General features: G+C 38.3%; 1 protein-coding gene and 1 pseudogene across 2 annotated transcripts in view; both read left to right on the top strand.

Moving 5' to 3' along the window:
• Positions 1 to 2782: 2782 nt before the first annotated feature.
• GUCY1B1 (guanylate cyclase 1 soluble subunit beta 1) overlaps positions 2783 to 21110 on the top strand; it is a 31574-nt gene continuing 13246 nt past the window's right edge. The window contains exons 1-4 of one of the 2 annotated variants that reach the window (XM_028521077.2): positions 2783 to 2937; positions 3576 to 3649; positions 12791 to 12891; positions 14695 to 14813. In XM_028521077.2, the coding sequence (XP_028376878.1) occupies positions 2935 to 2937; positions 3576 to 3649; positions 12791 to 12891; positions 14695 to 14813 (297 nt within the window). In that variant the 5' untranslated portion in view covers positions 2783 to 2934. The remainder of the gene's footprint in view (positions 2938 to 3575; positions 3650 to 12790; positions 12892 to 14694; positions 14814 to 21110) is intronic. The other variant, XM_028521078.2, reaches the window with a different exon arrangement.
• LOC114504475 lies at positions 13908 to 14101 on the top strand (annotated as a pseudogene).

Here is a 21110-nt window from a genome sequence, read left to right as displayed (position 1 = left end):
CAATTATTAGGTTCTGAGCGATGCATATTAAAGATCCTTATGAATATAATGCAAATCACTGCATAAGTAACTGGTGAAATTAACAAATACCCTGCTTCACAGAAACAGTCCAAAAATAGAAGTCCCAATTCCATGGTAGAAAAACTGGCAAAACACCAAAGCTTTGAGAAACACTTTCACAGACCCGAGAACATTCCCCAAAATATGTTCCTCTTTATCTCCAGTGTAGTTTGTTATTTTCACATCACTAGAAAAGCCTTGAAAACATTAAATGCATCTAATACTTCATTTGGCCAGCTAATATATTTTTATTAGCTGAAAATGTGAGTCATTTCAGCTTACACTCCTGACAACCCCATACCGCCTTTTTTATTTACTATTTATGCCTTCGACTGATTTTCAAATACCACTGACTTGCTTCTGCTTTGCCTCCCTAACTGATTGTCTTCTGTTTGGGCCAAACAGAGGAGGGTGATTTATTGTTTCTGAGAATATGGCATAACTTAGTTGTGGCCTGTTATCTCCGCTCCTTTGTGGGCAGTGGGGACAATGGACAGGGAGGGCACTCAAAGAAACGTGGTGACCTCTTTCAGGTTCTTGCAGGGCTGGCGGGATCCCTTCTCTCTCTGGTCATCGTATCCTTTGTAGTATCTTGTGGGCCGAACAAAAGTTGGTGATGTTTCAGTGAACAGAACTTCCTTGAATCAGAGAGAATGCAAAACAATTAGAAAAAGCATCATACATATTTACAAATGCAAATAGGTATTGGACAAAAGGTCAATAAGTTCAAACATTCACTAGACAAAAAGAACAATGAGCATGAAAGGTAGAACTTCGGATAGAAAAAAGTTGGCAGGGTTGCTCATTATTCATTTTCTCTCTATCTCTCCTCATTTTTCATTACCAGAGAGCAATTTTCTCCCCTATGTTTTACCTATAGAGAGTCTAAAGTAAAGACACCACAGATCTGTTCAAAGGAAGACAGGTTAAAATAGGAGAAAAAGTGCCTTTAACATATTAAAAACTTTATTTCATGTGAATAGAGAAAAACTCAAAAGATACAGAAGGTCATAATACAAAAACTGAATGTCTTGGTCCCTTCAGCCACTGGTTTTAATTACAGACAATAGACATATCAAAAATTCCCTATACATCTTCCCAGAAGGTTATGCTTATCGCAATATATGTGTATGTGTTCTCATTATTCAAATAACACCTTCTACTGTACAACCATTAAAAAATTGAAAGTGAGCCCTTGCTGGTGTGGCTCATTTAGGTGAAGTGTGATCCCATAACTGAAAGGTTGTAGATTCAGTTCCTAGTAAGGGCACATAAATGCCTGGTCTGGGTGCATACTATCCCCTGTCCAGGTGTGGACTGGAAGCAACCAATCCATGCCTCTCTCTCGCATCAATGTTTCTCCCGCTCCCTTTTGCTCTCTCTAAAAGCAATGAAAATATGTCCTTGGGTGAGGATAAAAAAATTGAAGGTAAGAGCATTTATGTGTCACTTCTTTATTTAAAAATATATTTTTCTGTATCATTTCGTATCTATTTTTTTGTTTTTGTATAGAATAATGGGCTATATGAATAGTTAATAATGTTTTAATATTTTAATAATTGTATAGAGCTTCATGGTATGAAAAACTATAATTTATTTTTTCATTCTACCATTGATAGAAGTTAATATTTTATAAGTTATTTGTTGTTGTTTTGTTTGTTTCTTATGTAATTTCTGCACCAATTATGCCTCAAGATAGGTCTCTGGGTATGAATGCCAGTAGTTTTATTGTTTTGACATTTTCTCTAATCGTCTTGAAATTGTTCTCACAGCAAACTATTTACATCATAAAATATTATGTTGGCTTCTCAGGTTCACTTGACGCTGTAGATCTGGAAGCAATGCTCGCCTTCCCTTCCTCACTTTTGACCTAACCCTAGTCGGTTGTATCTATGTAACTCAAACACAATGTTTTAAACAACAGACACTTCCTTCTTCCGTGGTGGGACTAAGAGCGTTAACTAACCCAAGTGCCTGGTAGATTACAGACTGGGTTGGATTAATTGAAAGCCGGCCCATTTTGTACTGCGCCTTTTCCAGTTCATCAGGAAAACAGCAACAACTACCACCAAATTCTGGTCAGTTAAAAACTTCAGATGCATGATTCCTGGCTCTGATGTGGGATCAGGTATCCCACCAGGATCAAGCACAGATCGTTACTGAATCATGTAGGGAAGTTCGGTAATGAGCGGAGCTGTTTTTGACACCATGCTCACCAAACTGTATTGCTGAAAATTTTAGCTGCCCCTTTCAGCTAGTTTCATTGACTGAAAGTAAAATGTGGGAAGCTCAGTATTATTAGCTTTAAGTTTACCATAAACTGTTGAGGGACCAAGCCACAAAGGAAATATTTATCTGCAAGATGACAGTAAAGAAGAGGATGTTGACAGCAAGGGCCTATTCCTTTTAAGGCTTGTGCATTGCAAAACACACACAACAGCTCTACTCAGGTTTTCCTACCTCTGAGAATATATTTGGTAGAACTGCAATAGCTGCATCCCCCCTGACCCAATATTCATGCAAGGAACAAAAATGAGGCTTCTCTACCGTCATTGATGTGACCTCGATCGAAAGCCTCGTCACTAGGGAGGGGGCGGGAAGGCCCTAGAGCGCTACAGCGGTGACAGCATCTGAATTCCCTCCTCTGCCTCTGACTGGTTGAAAACTAGGAGGCAGCGGCCAGCCCCCCTGCGGCTCGACTCTCCATTGGCTGGAAAGAGATGGCAATCAAGGCGGGCCGCAAAGGCTGCTCTCATTCCAGCTCTATGCTGCCGCTGGGGTCCTGTTGCGCTGTCGCCTTCGCAGCCGCCGCTTGGGTACCTTCGACCGTGCCTCTCCGTGAGGGCTGCCTCCCCAGCTCCGGGCGCAGACACTATGGTGAGTGTTTTTAGCTAGGTCAGGCTGAATACTCACAGCGCAGCTGGACCGGCCTGGTTGCCTAAGGGGACCGGCTGTGCCACCGGAGCTTGGCGCTGGGACTCGGACAGTGCACCTCTGGTCGCGGGAGCAGCCTCACTGTTAGCCTGCTGCGGGGGCTGGGGAGGTGGGAACTCCGTGGGTCGCGGCGGGGAGGGGGGGCAGTGGATGCCTTTGCCAGCCAGGAGGTCAGCTGTATTGCACCGCGGTTTCCGGAGCTTGGGAAGGGGACGTGCCACCGCGGCTCGGAGACTTCCCAGCTCCGGCAGCCCTGCTGGTGTGGGAGACTGAGCGCCTTGGTGTGGGAGGTGCAGGTTCCCGTCTCCTCTGCCGCGCTTTCGGGCTGCCCAGACTGGCAGGTGAATGGGGATATGAAAGTGGCATGGGGGTGGGGTAGACGGTGATGGAAAAGATCTGCTCTTTATTGAGGCGTGGCTTGAGTCCCTCTGATGCCCTTCTTTAACAGTTAGTACATCGAATAGATTGGGTCTAGAGAGCGGGGTACAAGGGTAAAGCACCGCAGTGACAGCTAACTCGCGCTCAAGCCCTTCCCACCTACAGCTGGTCCCTGACTCGCAGGGTTTCCTCTGTCTCCGCAGTATGGATTTGTGAACCATGCGCTGGAGCTGCTGGTGATCCGCAATTACGGCCTGGAGGTATGGGAAGACATCAAGTAAGTGACTGGCTCCTCGAGTTTAGGCCCTGCGCTGGCGCCGCGTGCGAAGGGTCCCCAGACTTCCTCGCGCGCTGTCGCCCGCTCCTCGATTGATTCATTCTCCGCTTCCCGCTCAGGTAGCGGGAGCGCATCTCCGAGATGCCTCTGCCCGCCGCCGCGGTTGCAGCTGCGCTCCCACGCTCCGGAGCTGGACCCTGAGAGGAGGGGCGGCCTGGGCGGGGCGAGGCTGGGAGGGCGAGAGCCAAGGGAAGGAGCCGCTAGGTCACAGCGGCCTCCCGACCCGGCCTGAGCGTGGGAACGCGCTGCCGGCGTCTGACAGCTCCCAGGCTTTGCAGGCCCGGCGGCTCCCACGCAGAGAAGGGCCAGGGGGACCACCAAGGCCTCCGCTACGTTCAAGTTCCCAGTGGCCTTAGTAACAAACGGAAGACCTTGGCTCCTTTAAAATGTACACACCTTGCAGACACAAAAATAGTTAAGCCATTTCGATATGCTAAAACTCGCTTCTCTTGAGACTATTTCTTGAGTAACTGTGAATCACGTACATTTATTCATTCTGAAATAAAGTGAAATTGGAATGTTTGCCCTTTCATTTTCTCCAAATCATCCCCGCACCCTTGGTTTCTACTGCGATGAAGGCTGTCAGTTGTAACAGGGCATCCTCATGTGTCAGTCTAGGACTGTGAGCCTGGGACTCTGGGTGAGGGTTTAAACCTGTTGAAATGATGGGTTATCTCTGCTGCCACATTGAACATTACAATTTAACAGAGGCTGTTTCTTTTGTTTCTCTCTCATTCTTGTGAAATTTGCATTTAACGTGTCCTATAGATGACCACAACCAACCAACTAAAACAAAACCGTATTTAAGGATTTTCTAATTGGAACAATTTACAATGGGAACAACTGTCACATACAAATGGCGGTGGGGGGCGTGGTACCTGGGTGGGCAGAGAACACATTGTTATATACTCTCATTTCCTGTCCTCACTGAGTGCATTTACTTATATCAAGTAGGTGATATTTTCGAGCTACTTTTTCCAAAATGCATTACAATTATTAGCAATCAAGCCTTATTATGCAGTTACACAATAGGGATTTTTTATAAATGTTTCCATGGAAATGACCAGTGTTAAATATTAAGCACTAAAGTGCATCTTTTCCTTCTCTTGGGTGTGTATCAATGAGCATTGTTTCATGATCCATAAGCAATATTAATGTTACCCACAGAGCACATCTACATATTATATTATGCAGTTGAATCAAGTGAGAATCTAGGCACTAAGGCTTACTTTGGGATTTCAATATACTCTGAACCTTACTAATACCTTCATAATTATTATTTTGTTTCGTGGACAGTTACATAGAAGGCAGACATCAAGAGCAAGATGTTATACACTGGAACAATTATAGGATTATTTTTAAGCCATTTCCTTTGTGAATTTATGAAAGCATATCCTTCATATGATGTTTTCTCATCTGTGAGATAGAAACTTCCAATTTTTCTGGTGGATATGCTGTGACAATGAATTTTTTTTAGAGCACAATTAAAGAAGGCTATATGGTTAAACAGTCATGTGTATTTTAACCAGATTGAGAATGTATATCCTACCCATTATCAATTTAGGTCACTGTTGAATACAAAGATGAAAAATTATACATTGTACATTTATCAGAAATTTTTAAAATTAAATCATCAAGTGATATATTTGCATTGGCCATGTTTTCCCCCAGATAAGGTCAAAATATCTAAAAATATACAAATTACAGTGATGTGAGGATTTATCTGTCCAATCACATTGACAATATTGTTACATTCTACTTTTAAAAACAAATTATTAATTTTAACTAACCATCAGTGTCTTTTAACACACTAACATCTTTAAGTAGCTTTGAACAGTGTTTTTAATTTGTTCAAATGCTCATAATTTAAATCATTCAAATCATTTTTCCATTAAAATAAAACAAATCCTATTTGTTTAAATAAAATTATCTCAAGGATTATGTACCTCTGAAAGGAAAATACTCTTAGTTAAACTAGCATTTGCAATCCAGGTGTTCATTTTTATCCCCACTTCCCCCACCACAGCACCCTCTTTGGGGGAGCTCATCTGGTCTTGGGCACAGTTTAGTATCTGGACCAGAGCACACAGTACAGCATCCTATACTGAGTGGATTAAAGAACGCAGCAGGACATAGGTTTCCAACCCATTCAGTACCCCTGAGGGATTATTACGAAGGGCTCTGTGGAAGAACATATGGTTATCCAAGAGGAGAGATTCTCACTGCCTACAGGCAGGTGAGGAGAAGTTGGCGGAGTTTAATTTGAAGTGCTCCTTGCGGGATCCTGGTTTCTTCTCCCGACCTCACCCTCTGCTCCAGGGAAGATCACTGCAGTCAGCAGTCCAAGATACTTTCAGTTTTAACTTTTCATAAAAAACAGAATATATGAAAAAAAATTATTTTGTCTCAGTAAGTACCAAACTCCTTTATCTTTATTTTAGTCTGTGAGAAACTATCTAAATTGATTTTTAAAAACTTCCATAATGCTTTTTTGATTTGGTAGGAAATGCCATCCATCCTTCATGAGAAACGATGCCAAACATTTAATGACAAATAAAATCCTAAGTAACAGATTCCAGACAGAAAGTTCTAAGTGGATAAGAGCCAACAGTGCTTCATTGTAAACTCAGTATCTACTTACACCCCCAACACTGTAACCATTTCTCAAGAACTTCAAATTGCTCTTTTTAAGAAAGAGAAAAAATGTTAGATGGAGGGTAGATAAATTTTCTTATAACAGGTCAGATAGTAAATATTTCAGGTGCTGCAAACCAGCAGTCAACATTGAGGATATTATATAGGTGCGGACATAACTATTAAAATGTAACCACTTAAAAGTGTAAAAACCATTCTTTGCTTCTTGACAAGACAAAAACAGGAAGAAGGCTGAATTTGACCAACTGTAGTTTGCCTACCTCTGATCTAGACCATAAATACCTGTTTAAATAAAAAAAGGAGACCTCTGAATCTACTCCAAATTTTTTGTTGGTTTCTTTAAGCCATGGCTGCTAAGGGATGAGAAAAATCAACCATCAGGGAAAACAAAACAAAACAAAACAAAAACCATGATGTCAATATACATGTATTAGAAAAGTATCTGAACATTTGGTTCTGTCATCTCTGTTACCCCCTCATCAGCCCCAGCAAAACTAACCTTTGGGTCAAATGATAAGGTTTGATTTTCAAATTTTTAACTTCACTGGACCATGGCTGAGCAGCATGGAGTCTAGGAGATAAGCCAGGCCATTGTAATATTTCAGGGTTTTGTTTTGACAATGTGAGATGACCACAAAGATCAAACTGGGTCTTTGTTTTCCTACCAATCTGTAATTTTTTTTAACTTTGAAAGCTGTGAGTTCTTTTTTTTATTCTTCTTTTGACTATGTCAATCATTTCTTTTTTTAAAAGATTTTATTTATTTATTTTTTTAGAGAGGGAAGGGAGGGAGAAAGAGAGAGAGAAACATCAATGTGCGGTTGCTGGAGGCCATGGCCTGCAACCCAGGCATGTGCCCTGACTGGGAATTGAACCTGCGATGCTTTGGTTCACAGCCCGCACTCAATCCACTGAGCTACGCCAGCCAGGGCCCAATCTGTAATTTTTGAGAATTAAACAAAATCACAGAAGCATTTTATTGGGTGGGTCAAGAACTATTCCACATTAAAATGAGGACCAGAGGATAAATCAGAAAACCTGTATTCTTTTTCTTAACATACCCAGACCTAGTTATGGACAACATTAACTAGACGTTGGTGCTGCTTGCAAGGAATGATGTCCTTTAGACTCTTTCTGTAGCAAATGTTTTCCTTCATGCTGTTGGAAAGTGATAGCTCTGGGTGGATACTCTGTAGACATCAACAGGAAAACACACTTAAAGAAATCTGTATAACTTACCCAGTTCAGAGGGTGACAACTCAGAAAATGTGCATGCTTACAGCTTTTCCATTTGCTACTTGGCCACTTGGTTTGTTAAAAGGGAAACAATGGTGAAACGTTATCTTTGTTTATGTCTAGCAAAATGAAGCATCTTTTTTCTGTATGAAAAGATATTGAGGTTAAATAAGTTTCTATTCCAGGTAAACATTCTGAAGTATTGATTGTACCTCTTTGTTACTGTGGCTTTGCTTCTGTTGCGTATTCTGATCTACTTGCCCTTCGTTATTGAATCATGAAATATGAAATTGTTGCTTTATTGAAATTCTTTGGCGTCAATCTCCAAATCACTCAAACATGGGGACTTTTCAGTCCTCGTGCCCCAGTTGGGCTTCATGGACAAGGTTTTTTTTTTTTTTTTCTGAAGCACACTGGAAAAAAGTACAATTATATATTGAGAGTCATGTTATTTTGCCAAAATCCATGTCCATCATGAGAGCATTTACTGTTACAGTTTACAGTTCTTGGATGAGTGAATATAAGGAATTGAAAAGACTGTCCTTTACCAACGAAAAGTGGGTCCAAGCAGGAAGCCTTCACTCCATTTAAAGGTTCTCACTCCTTGGTCGCTCTCTCAAACTAGAGTTTGGCTTCCATGGATTTCATTGGATTGAGTTATTGAAAATTGAGAGACCATGCATTTTAAAAAAAATCCTCACCTGAGGATAGGCTTATTGATTTTTAGAATGAGAGGAAGCATGAGAGAGAGGGAGAGAGAAACAGTGATATGAGACAGAAAAACTGATTGGGTGCCTCTTATACATACCCCAACCAGGAACTGAACCTGAAACTTAGGTATGTGTCCTGACCAGGAATCGAACCTGCAACCTTTTGGTGTCCAGGATGACTCTCAACCAACTGAGCCACCCAGCTAGTGCAACAATTTACATTTTTAATTTTTAAGATGTTACATATAGTTATATCTATGTTTTATATGGGAGATTTTAATTTTAATAATGGGTTGGACACTAGCCAGCATTCATGATGTCCTTACAGCTTACTACAATGGACCATCCCAGGATTTACTGACAAGACCACACTTACATATTGTCTATCGTATGGCAGGTGCTGTGATAATGGGTTTTATGGGATCAGGACCCCTTTGAACTATCATTGGTTAGGTCAATTGTTTGACGTATCTTGACCTCTTCTGCTTCAGACCATACCTTGTTTTGAGACTCCTTTTCAAGGTGCCTGTATTCAAGCTCTCCCACTTTAGAATACTCTTTTTTTTTTCACACCTCCACAGGCAACTTCTTTACCTAATAGCCTAAAAGTAGATCCTGATCTACTTTATTTTGTAGCATGTATCACCTCATAATAGGTTATAAAATTTGAGCATATATTATGTTTATTGCTTATTGCTTGTTTCTGCCAGCTAGAATATAAGTTCTATGAGGGCAGAAAAATTGATCTCTTTTGTTCATTGGTATATTAAAAAGTGCTTAGAAAAGTGTCTAGGGCATAACAGTTGCTCAAACATTTGTAGCAAAGCTCCTTTCCCTGGGTGGGGCATGGAGGGCATTGGTGGGAAAGAATGAAGAGGGACCCCAAATCCCCCAGGATTTTTAAGATAAATATAAATAAGGAATCCTAAATATTCCGAATAATTCATTGGAATTCAGCGTGAAGTTTTTAGTGGAAATTATTATTTCCCTTCATGTCCTACTGTTTAATTTATATTTCAGCCTCCCTCCGGGAATCATGCTGGGCTGATCAGTTCAGGAAGTAAAGCTTGAAAGATAAGGAAGCTTATTTTATTAAAATGAAAGATAGGAAAGAAAGGATGCATTGACTCACGGTTAGGGAAATTCTAGGAAAATGGCCATCCCTCTGTTTTATTTAGAGGAACTTTGCCATCTATTTGTATCTCATTCAAGTTAATGGTTGTAATGGATTGGTGTTTCTGAGAAACTGAGTTTATTATGGAAATATATACCATGTGATTTATCCCAACTGGAGGAAACAGAATGGAGCACAGTGAGAGCATGAACTAATTCGTACTTTAATATATATTTAATTAAGTTTTATGAGAATGCCCTAAATCAGAAACTTCAAAATGCCAATCTGTAGAACAGTGCTTTTCCATAATAAAATGTCAGTGACAAAATGAGAAAAATTAGGCTATCCATATCCTTCAAATGAACAATTCTATTCCCAGGCATTTATTCTATTTTATGCAGAAATATTTTTAAGGATTTTATTTATTTGTTTTTAGAGAGAGGAAGGGAGGGAGAAAGAGAGGGAGAGAAACATCAATGCGTGGTTGCTTCTCATGCATCCCACTGGGGACCTGGCCTGGCCCATAGAATGCAGTATGTCTATAGAATGTAGTTTTATGCAGTCAAGGTATAGAAATATATTAATAACATGAAGAGATGTCCATCAAATAAAAAATCAAAAAGGAGGTTTTAAAGTAGTATAATCTCATGTGTGTTGTTTATACAAGCGTATTCAAACATGAACAACTTGAATATATATTAGCAGCTGTCATCTCAAAATAGTGGAGGATTTTCGAAGCTTTTTCTTTCTCATACAAATGGTCCTTGACTTACTATGCTTTGACTTAAGATTTTTTGACTTTGCAATGGTGGGAAAGCAATATGCATTCAGTAGCAACCATATTTCAACTTTAGAATTTTTATCCTTTCCCAGGGCTAGTGATGGGCAGTACAATGCCCTCACATGAGGCTGGGCAGTGGCAGTGAGCCCCGGCCAGCTGCACCATGGATGAGGGTGAACAACTGACACTCTGCAGTGTCTTGTGTTGCCAGCACTTTTTAGATACTGGAGTTCACAAATTACATGAGCTATCAAGGCTTCATTAGAAAACAGGTTCTGTGTCAGGTGTTTTGTCCAACTGTTGGCTAATGTTAGTGCTCTGAACACATTCAAGGTAGGCTAGGTTAGGTATATTAAGTGCATTTTTGACTTACCTTATTTTTGACTTATATTTCCAACTTATGGGAAGTTTATTGGGACATAGCCACATCATAAGTCAAGGGGCATCTGTATTTTATATTTTTGTACAAATAGAAATTAGAATGTGTAAGATATATAATAGCATTTATTGAAAGATATGTCAGTGTTTATAGATTATATTGTCATAATTTAGGAATATTTCACTGACTTTGAGTATTAAAAAGACTTGAGGCATTGAAGATGTGTTCCTTTCATTTAATAGCTGTGTATGTTCAGCCAAAGGGAGAAGAATTTCACATCTTTTCGATAGATTTTTAAATTTTCGAATAGGTAAACATGGGAGGTATTATGGTGATTAGCAATGTATGTATAATGTTTCAACTGCTTAGAACATCCTTTTGCATACTTTATCTTTTTAAAGTTGTGGAAGGTGGGTTATATTATTTTTCCAATTTTAGAAAAGAAAGGTTTTATTGCTCAGGTGCTTTATGTGATTTGGCCAAGTTCATTTGGATTGTGGGCTCTGAAATTCAAATTTCTGTGCCTACCAAATTATGCCCCCCTACCACATGCACTGTTATACATAATTGCAAATAAATGGTAGGTTCTGAGGAGCACCGGGTTTTAAAGACTATCTCCACCCCACCTGAACTAAGAGATGCCACTGTTTGGAATCGTTCCCTTGAACAGACAGTGGTACCAGAGCCACGAGCAGCAGCTCTGCTATCATAGCTCCCGAGGGAGGGAAAGTGGCTCGGGCTCCATGTGGCCAGCCTTGCAAGCCTTGAAGGATCTATTTCAGGCCACCGGGTTGAAAATTTACTTAAGAATAGTAACTAGTTTCTCTTTCCTGGCAGGGTATAGGATTTAGAAGGATTAAATTGAGGGTTAGAGATTGATGTACAAGTTGCACATATTTTTGTGAATTTAACATTGGAAAAGAGACCTGGAAACTTGTCATTTTTCTTCTATAACCAGCAATATTTTGGACAATGGATTTTCCTCCCTTTTTGGACACTTATTTGAGAAAAATAACCCAAATCCTATCAAAATTAATATGTGTATAATCATGACAACTATTACAAATGATTCTAATGATTTTTATTAATATTGTATCTATTTTGAGCAACTTTATTTAATAAGCTAAGGATATGTTAGAAGATATTATCTGCCTGCCTGACACTCAAACTTCAATATGTTTAAAACATAGCTCTTGATCTTAGCCCCGTCCACCTCCAACAGTCTTTCCCAATTCAGCTACTGATGACGACATCTATCAAGGTGTTCAGACCCAAACATCAGTGTCACCCTTGGCAATAGGATCTTAACAGGGCTTCTTGCTCTGTCCTAGACCTTTTGGCCCATTCTCAATGCTATAGCAGGACTGACCCTTTTAACCAGGTCTGCTGGTTAGTCTCGGTGCTCCCATCACAAGTGCTGGGACCCTCCATCTCTTTGAAGTAAATAAACCTCCAACCCCAGGTTACCACTCTGATCTGTCCTCTTACAGCTACTCTGCCTCACCTCTGTTCCAGCCACTCTGGCCTCTGCTGTTTCTCCGCCTTCCCAAGCTGCTTCATCTAGCCCTTGGCACATGCTCTTCCCTCTGCCCAGAACACGCTTCCCTAGATGGCTCATGGCTCCTCCTAGAGCTCCTTCAGACTCCACTCAATGGCCAGCTACTCAGTGAGGCTTCCAGCTATTGAACTTGAACTATCCGGCTTTATTTTTCTCCATGCAACTTACCATTATATATGTGTTACTAATTAGTTTCATGTCTCTTTTGTCTCCCCTCCTGGAATATGTATGTTCCAAGAGGTCAGGTACTTTTGTTTGTGTTATTGAATATGTGTTCCCACAGTCTAGAACAATGCCTGGCATGTATAGGGACTAAACATAGAGTATTTGTTAACTGTTTATTAAACCAAAAGTTAGTTCTTGATTATATTTAATATTTGATGTTGTACTGGGTGTGAAAGTACTTTATAAAAGTTAGCCCTGCTAAAATGAACTTACCTGTATCATTTTAATTTGGGAAGGGGAATGTGACATCATTTCCTCTCCATCATTAGACTTTTAAGCACAACACATTGATTTAAACAAATTTGCCAAAAACAGATTATGTTTTAGATATAAAACCATTGTTTATACAATCATGGTAACTAAAGAACTTGTTCTCTTATTCCAACTTTTTCCATCTCTCTCTCTCTCATTTTTGTTTTCCAGAAAAGAGGCACAGTTAGATGAAGAAGGGCAGTTTCTTGTCAGAATAATATATGATGATTCTAAAACTTACGATTTGGTTGCTGCTGCAAGCAAAGTCCTCAGTAAGTTGACTATGACTTCCCTTCTTTGGCCAAGTTACACACAGGAGTCCAAAGGAATGTACAGTCCAGATTACGTTGTATAATTATGCAGGTTGTACATTGCCCAGCCCTGGTGGGGAAGAGGTTTACACGTAATGTTAGGCTCAGGCTATGCTGAGTCCTATTTTTCCTTTTGCAAACTCTTCAGGAACTAGAGGAGCTCTCTGCCCTGTGCCCTCCCCACAAAAAAACATGTGTTGGGGAAGAAAAAGAATATTGATTCTTAATGTAATAAGTTAATAATGTAGGAACTTATACTATGATATCAACAGCACAGTAATTACACAAGTGTAGTATGCAAAAGATAATATTCCCAGATCTCTTTTGTAATAACATGTTTTGTTAGCTATTGGTAAAAGAAACAGGAAACAGATCTGTATCAGACAGAACTCAGGCAAAGAAAGCAAAATTGAAAGAGAAACCTTCATGGAAAAAATGTCTTTGTCGAAGTACTGTCTCCTGCTCAGAGTGCTTAATTTATAACCAGAATACAGTATGGATACAGTAGAAAGAAGTTTTTTAACATTGCCAAATATAACGAGAAGAATGAAGGAATTAGAAAAAATGATAAATTGTTACCAATAACAAGAAAAAGATAAAATCTCATTAGTAATCAAAATGGAAACAAATGCGAAATATTTTTCATATACATTTGTCAATTTTTAAAAATTAAATATCTAGTGTGGTTGAGGACAGAGTTTAAAATGAAATCATACACTTTAAAAAATGTTCAAATCTTTTAGGAATATTTCCTAAAGAAATTATTAGAGTTAGCCCTGGCTGGTGTGGCTTAGTGGACTGAGCACCTGCCTGCGAACCAAATGGTCTCAGGTTCAATTCCCAGTCAGGGAACATGCCTGGGTTGTGGACAAGGTCCCCAGGAGGGGGCGTGCAAGGGGCAACCACATTGATATTCCTCTTCCTCTTTTTCTCTCTCCCTTCCCCTCATTCTAAAAATAAATAAAATCTTAAAAAAGAAGAAATTATTAGATTCATTTTCATTAAGGTTTATGTGTGCTTTCACTTCAAAGTTACTTATATTATCAAAAATTGGAAAAGCCTTAGCGTGAAGTCAGCTTTTGGTGTTGCTTTTGCAACAGCCAATAGCCATTGATGATTGTTCTTGTCTTCCTTTGGAAGAGTAAGAGGCAGAGAATGCAGTCTGAGTGGTTAAAAAAATTGGAAAAGCCTTTATTTTTAATAAGGGAATTGATTAAATTGTTGCATCTATGTTAAGTGAGATAGTGACTAAAATAGATTTTACAAAAACAATCTTAAAGTTTTAAGAAATAATAATAATTGGATATAAACAAAAATGCAGGATATTAGGGTATATAGTATATGCATCTTACTTATTACTATGTATACTTAGGTAAATAATAATCATTTTGCACCAAAATATTATCAGGTGCATCATGGATGATTTTCAAAATCTTCCTGTATTTTCCAGAAAAAAATAAGTTGTACATTAAATACACATTTTAAAAAAGCTCAAAATTAGTTAACTAGTTTTTCATGGAAGGTGAGAAACTGACTACTTTGCTATTAAGTATAAATCTACACTGTTAACATGGTAATATGTTATCTTCTCAGATTTCATTGTATTGCCCTGGCCAGAAATTGTTCGTATGATGTATATTCACTATGCACAAAAATTGAGGATATTTAATTTTTTTATTATGCATGTATCTTCATTCTTCCCATTAACAATATTCTACCTATAACATGGTCTGTTTTTGTTATTCTCTCAAACCTATAAAATAGATCTCAATGCTGGAGAAATCCTCCAAATGTTTGGGAAGATGTTTTTTGTCTTTTGTCAAGAATCTGGTTACGATACGATCTTGCGTGTCCTGGGATCTAATGTCAGAGAATTTCTGCAGGTAAGCAGGTTGAGGTCTTGCTGTTGAGAGCTCTGAATCCCTGATTCTTGAACCTAGGCTCTGCCTGGCATCCTTTTTGTCCAGCCAGGAGGATGCGCGTGTCTTGCTGCTGAAATGGAATCATTGTGATGTTCTTCTTAATTCACATACAATAATAGTTATTAGAAGATCTTGAATACACTTTAACATTTTTGCTTCATAATTTTTCTTTACCTTGTGGTCACTGACAGTAAATATACAGACTTTGAATTAATATTCTTGGAAAAACTTATCATGGCCCATTGAGGTTATTTCACTGCTTTTTTTCTAACTAGTATTTGCTACCAGTTGTGGTTTTACATTGTGGCTCTACAATGCAGTTTTATCATTATTTTGGGGGGGGGGAAGGTATTCCTAGTTTGTATAGCTTTGTTAGATAGTATGTCAGTATCTAGGACGTTCTACACAGAGCTTGTTGTTTAGGAAAAATCACCCTGGCTTTCAGGTGCTGTGCTACCAAAACAAATTTGAGAACCATTACTCCAAGTTACATATTAGTTGACCTACTATAGAAAGGACAATAAGAGACCTTGCAAAGGCAGTTTCAGCTGAAGGGAAAGATAACTAATAGCACCAAAGGCCTTTGTCTTAGATTCGTGTTAATTACCTTAAACGTTTTGTACTAGTAAACTACACATTAGATGAAAGACTATTTTTGGATTGTCTGTCCTATTTTAAGCCCAGGCCATTGGTGAGATCTTCTTCTTGAAATGTGTTACCAGTTGAAAATGTTGTGGTTGTAAAGAATATTTCCAAACTGGCAGCTCAGAGCCTCCAGATCGCGCTGGAAAATGATGTCAGTGCAATACCAGCTGAACCAGAGCCCAGTTTTGAGGGAATGTAAACGACTTTCAGTCCAGCTGCATTATTGATTTAACAGCCAAAATAAGAACTTGAGTGTTTAATCAAAATGTCTGTTGTTTACACAGTGACATTTTTCTTATAAACTTAAGACAGCGTTAAATCAAGATGGAAACTGGTTTGCAATCCCTTGCCATGGATTTACCAAACTACTGGTGTCTAAAAGAGCTGCCACTTCCAAATGAAGCAGCTGTCAGGAGATATATAAATTAAACTTTAACTGTATTTAAATTAATTATGTTAAATGGATTAAAGTTAGACCTTTAAAAGTATTTTGAGACTTTAGAATTTTAAATACATATTCCATTTTTTGATGCTGTCACCTTATCAACAACATTTGAACTTGCATTTTCTGTCTTAGTTTTCTCTTTCTCTCAATAGCCACATTTACATAACAAAACAAATATTCAAATATTTTTACAAATTGTTTTTGCTTTACTTCATCTCATCGTGACCAGCTACTAAGTTTGTAATGGTGCAGTGAGCAATCAGGCAGCCTCTGGGTGTTTCTCTGTGTTGAGAGTTGTGCTAGTCGAGTAGGATGGCCACCCACCATGAGTGGCTGAATTTTGAGTGCTCTGTCACTTTCCTTCCTCCCCCTCCCCTACTCTTCCCTAGAGAGTTTACCATTATCTAGAGATTGGATAATCTCCCCGTCTGTGTCTGTCTGGTGATTCCCCCAATCTCTTCTCCATTCTGTGACTAGTGATTTTTCTGAAATGTAAATATATATTATCATCATATTTACACACACACATTCATTTATTAATATTTTATTTTTTAAGTTTTTGCTTAAACCCTTCAGCGATTCCACACTGTTCACTAGGAAATGTCAAAAATAGTTAAAATGACAGAAACTACTTACGTCCCCTATCCATTCTGCTTCTTCCTTTCTCCTAGCCCAGCCAAACAGAACTTTTTAAAAAAAAATTATTATTTTCTGAGCTTTTGCATCTGCTCTTTCCTTCGTCTGAAATACTGTTCATGCTCCTTTTTGCCTAGATAAATTCTGTTCACCCTGCTGGTCAAATTACTTCTTCCGGAAAGACTTCACTCCCCTCTTCAGTCCTTATGCTCAGTCAGTCAGGGTCATTGACATTTCTCATGCTTTCCTAGCACATTTGTTTTCCCAGGCATAGTTGTCTCCCACTGCTAATCGTTTCCTGTTTGTTGGGCTGGAATGTAAACTTCAGGAAGCCGGAGACCATGTATAATCTCTTAATGATGGTATCTTCACAGATACAATCTGTGTATCTGGGAATGAATGAATATCTTTTTTTTAGATGAAGATTTGCCCTTTGTGTAAATACAGGAAGCAAAATACACCAATAGCTCAAGAGCAACTGTTTTATTAAGAATAACAAACAACCCTTTCCAGTGAAACTTTATAACTTTATTTACAGATGAACCGTAGATTGAATAAAGAGGAATAGACAGCCAAGCACTAGACTCATTTCCTTGACTCAGGAGCTTTGAATATCAGTCATGTTTGATAATACGTGACCTCTGGGACTCTAATCCATGTCAATCCCCAGCAGGGTTACCAATTAATTTTTAGTTTCCTTCCATGGTTATCACATTATATATTCTTTACCTCCCCAATGATTTTACAGAGGTAAAATGAAATTAAAATGAGCATCGAAGGTTGACTGTGGAAAGATAAATGAGCAGCATACAATCTTGGTGATGAGTCAGGATTTAAACGATGGGCCTGTTTAAATATGCATAGGAATCTCAGTTGAATAATATTGCAAATATTCTTTCATAGCTTGCGGGAAACGTTGGCGTTTGGAGTGGTGGCAGTTTGCCTCATTCCCTCTTTTCATGTACGTGGGAGATCCTCTGGCAGAGCCTCTGTTCTGCCTGCCCTGGGATCTCCAGTTCACAGCGGGTCAAGCTTCTGGCCCCCAAGACACAACACTGTGGTTTGGCCAGCCCCCCACCCCCATGAGCAATCTGGGATTGATGACAGATCTAAAATCCTTAAATGTTTGTGTAAAGTGTTATTTTGGGAAATGTGAGGATTTTCCTGAACAGCTGTGAAATTCTAATACTTCCCAAAATTATTTGTCATATTCCTTAGAAAAAAAATGCACCACTCATTTCATTTTTAACTTTTTCATTTCCAAAGGACCTGTTTTCTCAACATCCAAAATGTCAATTTCTGTAACCTACAGTTTTAAAGTTGACAAGTGAGGACTTTTAAAGGAAAATAAATGTTTTAGAATTATAACACCTTTCTTTTCGGAAAACTGGTATATATTTTCACAATTTTACAATATATTGATTGCCAAATATAGTATTATGTAAGTGGGACTTTTTAAAAACATGAGTTTAAAAGCTTTACTTGTTTAAGAAAAGAAATGTGCCTAGTTCTCTTTCCTTAAAAAAAGAGGTTTGCAATGGCTGATTTTTAAGATTATTTCCAGATCTGGACCTCAGTAATGTTCTCAAATGACATAACTTCCTTTTCCCCATCTTCTCAGATAGGATTCTTAGAGACTGAAACATCTCTTTGTCTCAGAACTTATCTCCACCCATGTGTATGGATCCTTTAGGGATTTTTAATTAAATGCCCTGGAAGCAGGAAAAGGAAGTAGCGAACTTCTAGAAATTTTGCCTCAGTTAATTATGCATGAGCTGATTTTGGCATGCATATTGCAAAGAAAATTTGCATTTATTTAAAATCATTCCAAGACATTTAAAATTATAAAACTTCAATGTGTTCCTCAGAGGAGTAATAAATTCTTTTTGGCTTCCTAAATCTGTGGAGTATGCTAAATCTAGAACTCCAGTAAAGCTTCCCAGGATGCCAGCATGACTTTTCTTCTGTAAATGATGAGTGCTAGGTGACAGGATGAGCTAACTGGGCTTATGAGTCGCAGGACTCCTGAGAAAAAGTGCATTCATTTTGCTTGTAGAAAAACCAGTGAAATTGTATCAGAACATTACAAAATGGAATGAAAACCTCAGAGTAACTTTTTGGCATCTTGAGGCAAAATAGATAGCGGACCTGCTCACTATCCCTTTCCTGTTTCCAAATTTGATGAAGGTGAGAATAATGAAGGGAAAGCATGTTTGAGGTTTTCTTTATTGATTCTTGGGAATCTACTTGTGCTGGAATATATGCATTTACTTTTTTCCCCTATGTTCGTCCCTATGTTTCCCTTCTTTGTAATGTATATACCTTTTCTTTGTATACCTGCTTCCATGGGTACATTTAGAAATAAAGAGAATACCAGTTTTAATATATAACTCTTGTTTTCCTGAATACATTGCTATAGACTTATGGATGAAAATTAGCTTCGTATAGATGGTATGATAAAATGTAGTCAAAATTTTCTCTTGGCTATTTTGAGAATCTTTTTTGTGACCTTTGATGTGGCTATAAGTGATTATAGTCTAACTACAAAGAAGGCACATTTTTAGCAATATAAATGTACACAAATAAAAATAATTTAATTTTTAATTGCAAACTCCATTTCTCACAATAGACAGCCTGCAGTAATCATTTTGATTTTGAAAGAGTAAAACCAAGTCAGGAAAGTTGTAACTCAAGAAATCCTGAGAGTATTTTTATGTTAGATACTATCTAAAGAAAATCAATACTACATTAAGTGGTGTAGCTTTCATGCTGCAGGAAAGCATTTTACTTGTCCATGTAATTAATAGTAAATTCAATAAAACAGTAAATCTCTGGAGAGTCGGTTACCACAAAGACAAAAGATGACACATTCTGACTTCAAATATTTTGCTTTCCTGCTTGTTTTGAAGTGATACATTTAAGCAACATGTTATTAGCAACATTAGTACCTTTATTTAAATTAAAACTGCTCAGCATTTAGGGTGGAAGTGCCTTATCTCTTTGTGACTCATGGTGAAGAAATGTGCTAATATAATATGACACAACATGAAAATAGATGAGTATGAAAGTGATATAGGCATTTTGACTTATATTTAAGTACTTAGTAGAAGAAATTTAAAATTAATATTAAAATACATATTTCAAATTATTGACTCATTTTTTTTTTCTTTAAAATGAGCCACAGCACAGTACCTGGGCCTGATGATAATAGGTAGTCACCTAAATGCGGTAGCAGGCTCAATTTTGACTTTGTGGCAAATGGAAATAAGTATAAAATTCTTTTGGTCATTTTTTTTTCACCTGATTTTCTCTCATAATATTTTGCAACATCAGCAAAAGGGATCTGGGAGGGTTAGGAAGATCGGTCTTCATATCTTCCCTTCTCAGAAAAGAATTCCCCTGAGAAAAACTTGTCATAGAAAGAACCCTTCATACTACTCAACCAAGAAAAATAGTTTTGGGACTTGTACTATATATACTACAAGTTTATATATATGTATATATATAAAAATTACACACACACACACAAACTTCCAGTTCTTAGTATCTGCCATATTGAATTCCTTTTACATGCCAATAGCAGCCTCTAGAGGCAAGGAGGATGAATTGACGTTTCTATTAAGAAATGGACTGACTTGATTATAACAGATATTGTTTAGGGGAAAAAAATTAAAAGCACTTTGCATAAAGGCCATTGGGTGATTCACTCAATTGAGGAGACCATCAAATCATGTGTTTGAATCAGAAGAATGTCAGCCTTCATGACCTAACTCAGGCCTCATCTTTATTTTGAAATTTTCAGATCCAATTCTTCCAGTCTGAGTTGTTGGGTCCTTTATTTGTGCATCAGAAGCCATCCAGCACATCTGTTTGTGCAATAAACTATTAGCTGCTTAAAGTCAGGGTCCTTGTCATGCAGATTCATATCCAACCTTCTACCCTGCCCCGAGCCTACCCCACATAGGGGCATGTTTCATAATGGGCATGGGATAACTTTATAGAATGAGTGAATGCTTGAATGGAGGAGACAGGAAATTAAACCACGGTGCCATAGGTGACGTGGGGTAGAATTTCACAAACCTGGGCCCCCATGGAGAGGCCTCATATTCACTCCATTTTCTTCCTGGCTTCTTAGTGGATATTTCTGTTTCTCTAAATTGGCTTCTTTGAGACATTTGGAACAAGAACCACAGTTCAATGTTGGCTCATCTCTAGCACCTTCTTTTTAGAGACATTCTTTTAGGCCCATGGCAGTCTGAAATTATTTTGTTTTTCACATTCTCTTTATCCATAGTCACCAGTTATTGGTAGGTCACTATTTGCTTAGTGTATTAGTTTTTTTATTGCTATCACAAATATAAGTGCTTAAAAGAACAGAAACCTATTATCCTACAGTTTTGTAGGTTGGAAGTCCATAACGGGTCTCACTGGACTGTAATCAAAGTGCCAGTAGGGCTGTGTTTCTTTACATAGGATCTAGGGCATAATTGTTTCCTTGCTCATTCAGGTGTCAATAGAATTCAGTTTGATGT

The sequence above is a fragment of the Phyllostomus discolor genome, chromosome 8 (assembly GCF_004126475.2).
Source record: "Phyllostomus discolor isolate MPI-MPIP mPhyDis1 chromosome 8, mPhyDis1.pri.v3, whole genome shotgun sequence".
NCBI classification, from domain to species: Eukaryota; Metazoa; Chordata; class Mammalia; order Chiroptera; family Phyllostomidae; genus Phyllostomus; species Phyllostomus discolor.
Note: the sequence above shows the minus strand (reverse complement) of the source record. Positions and strands in the feature narration are given on the sequence as shown.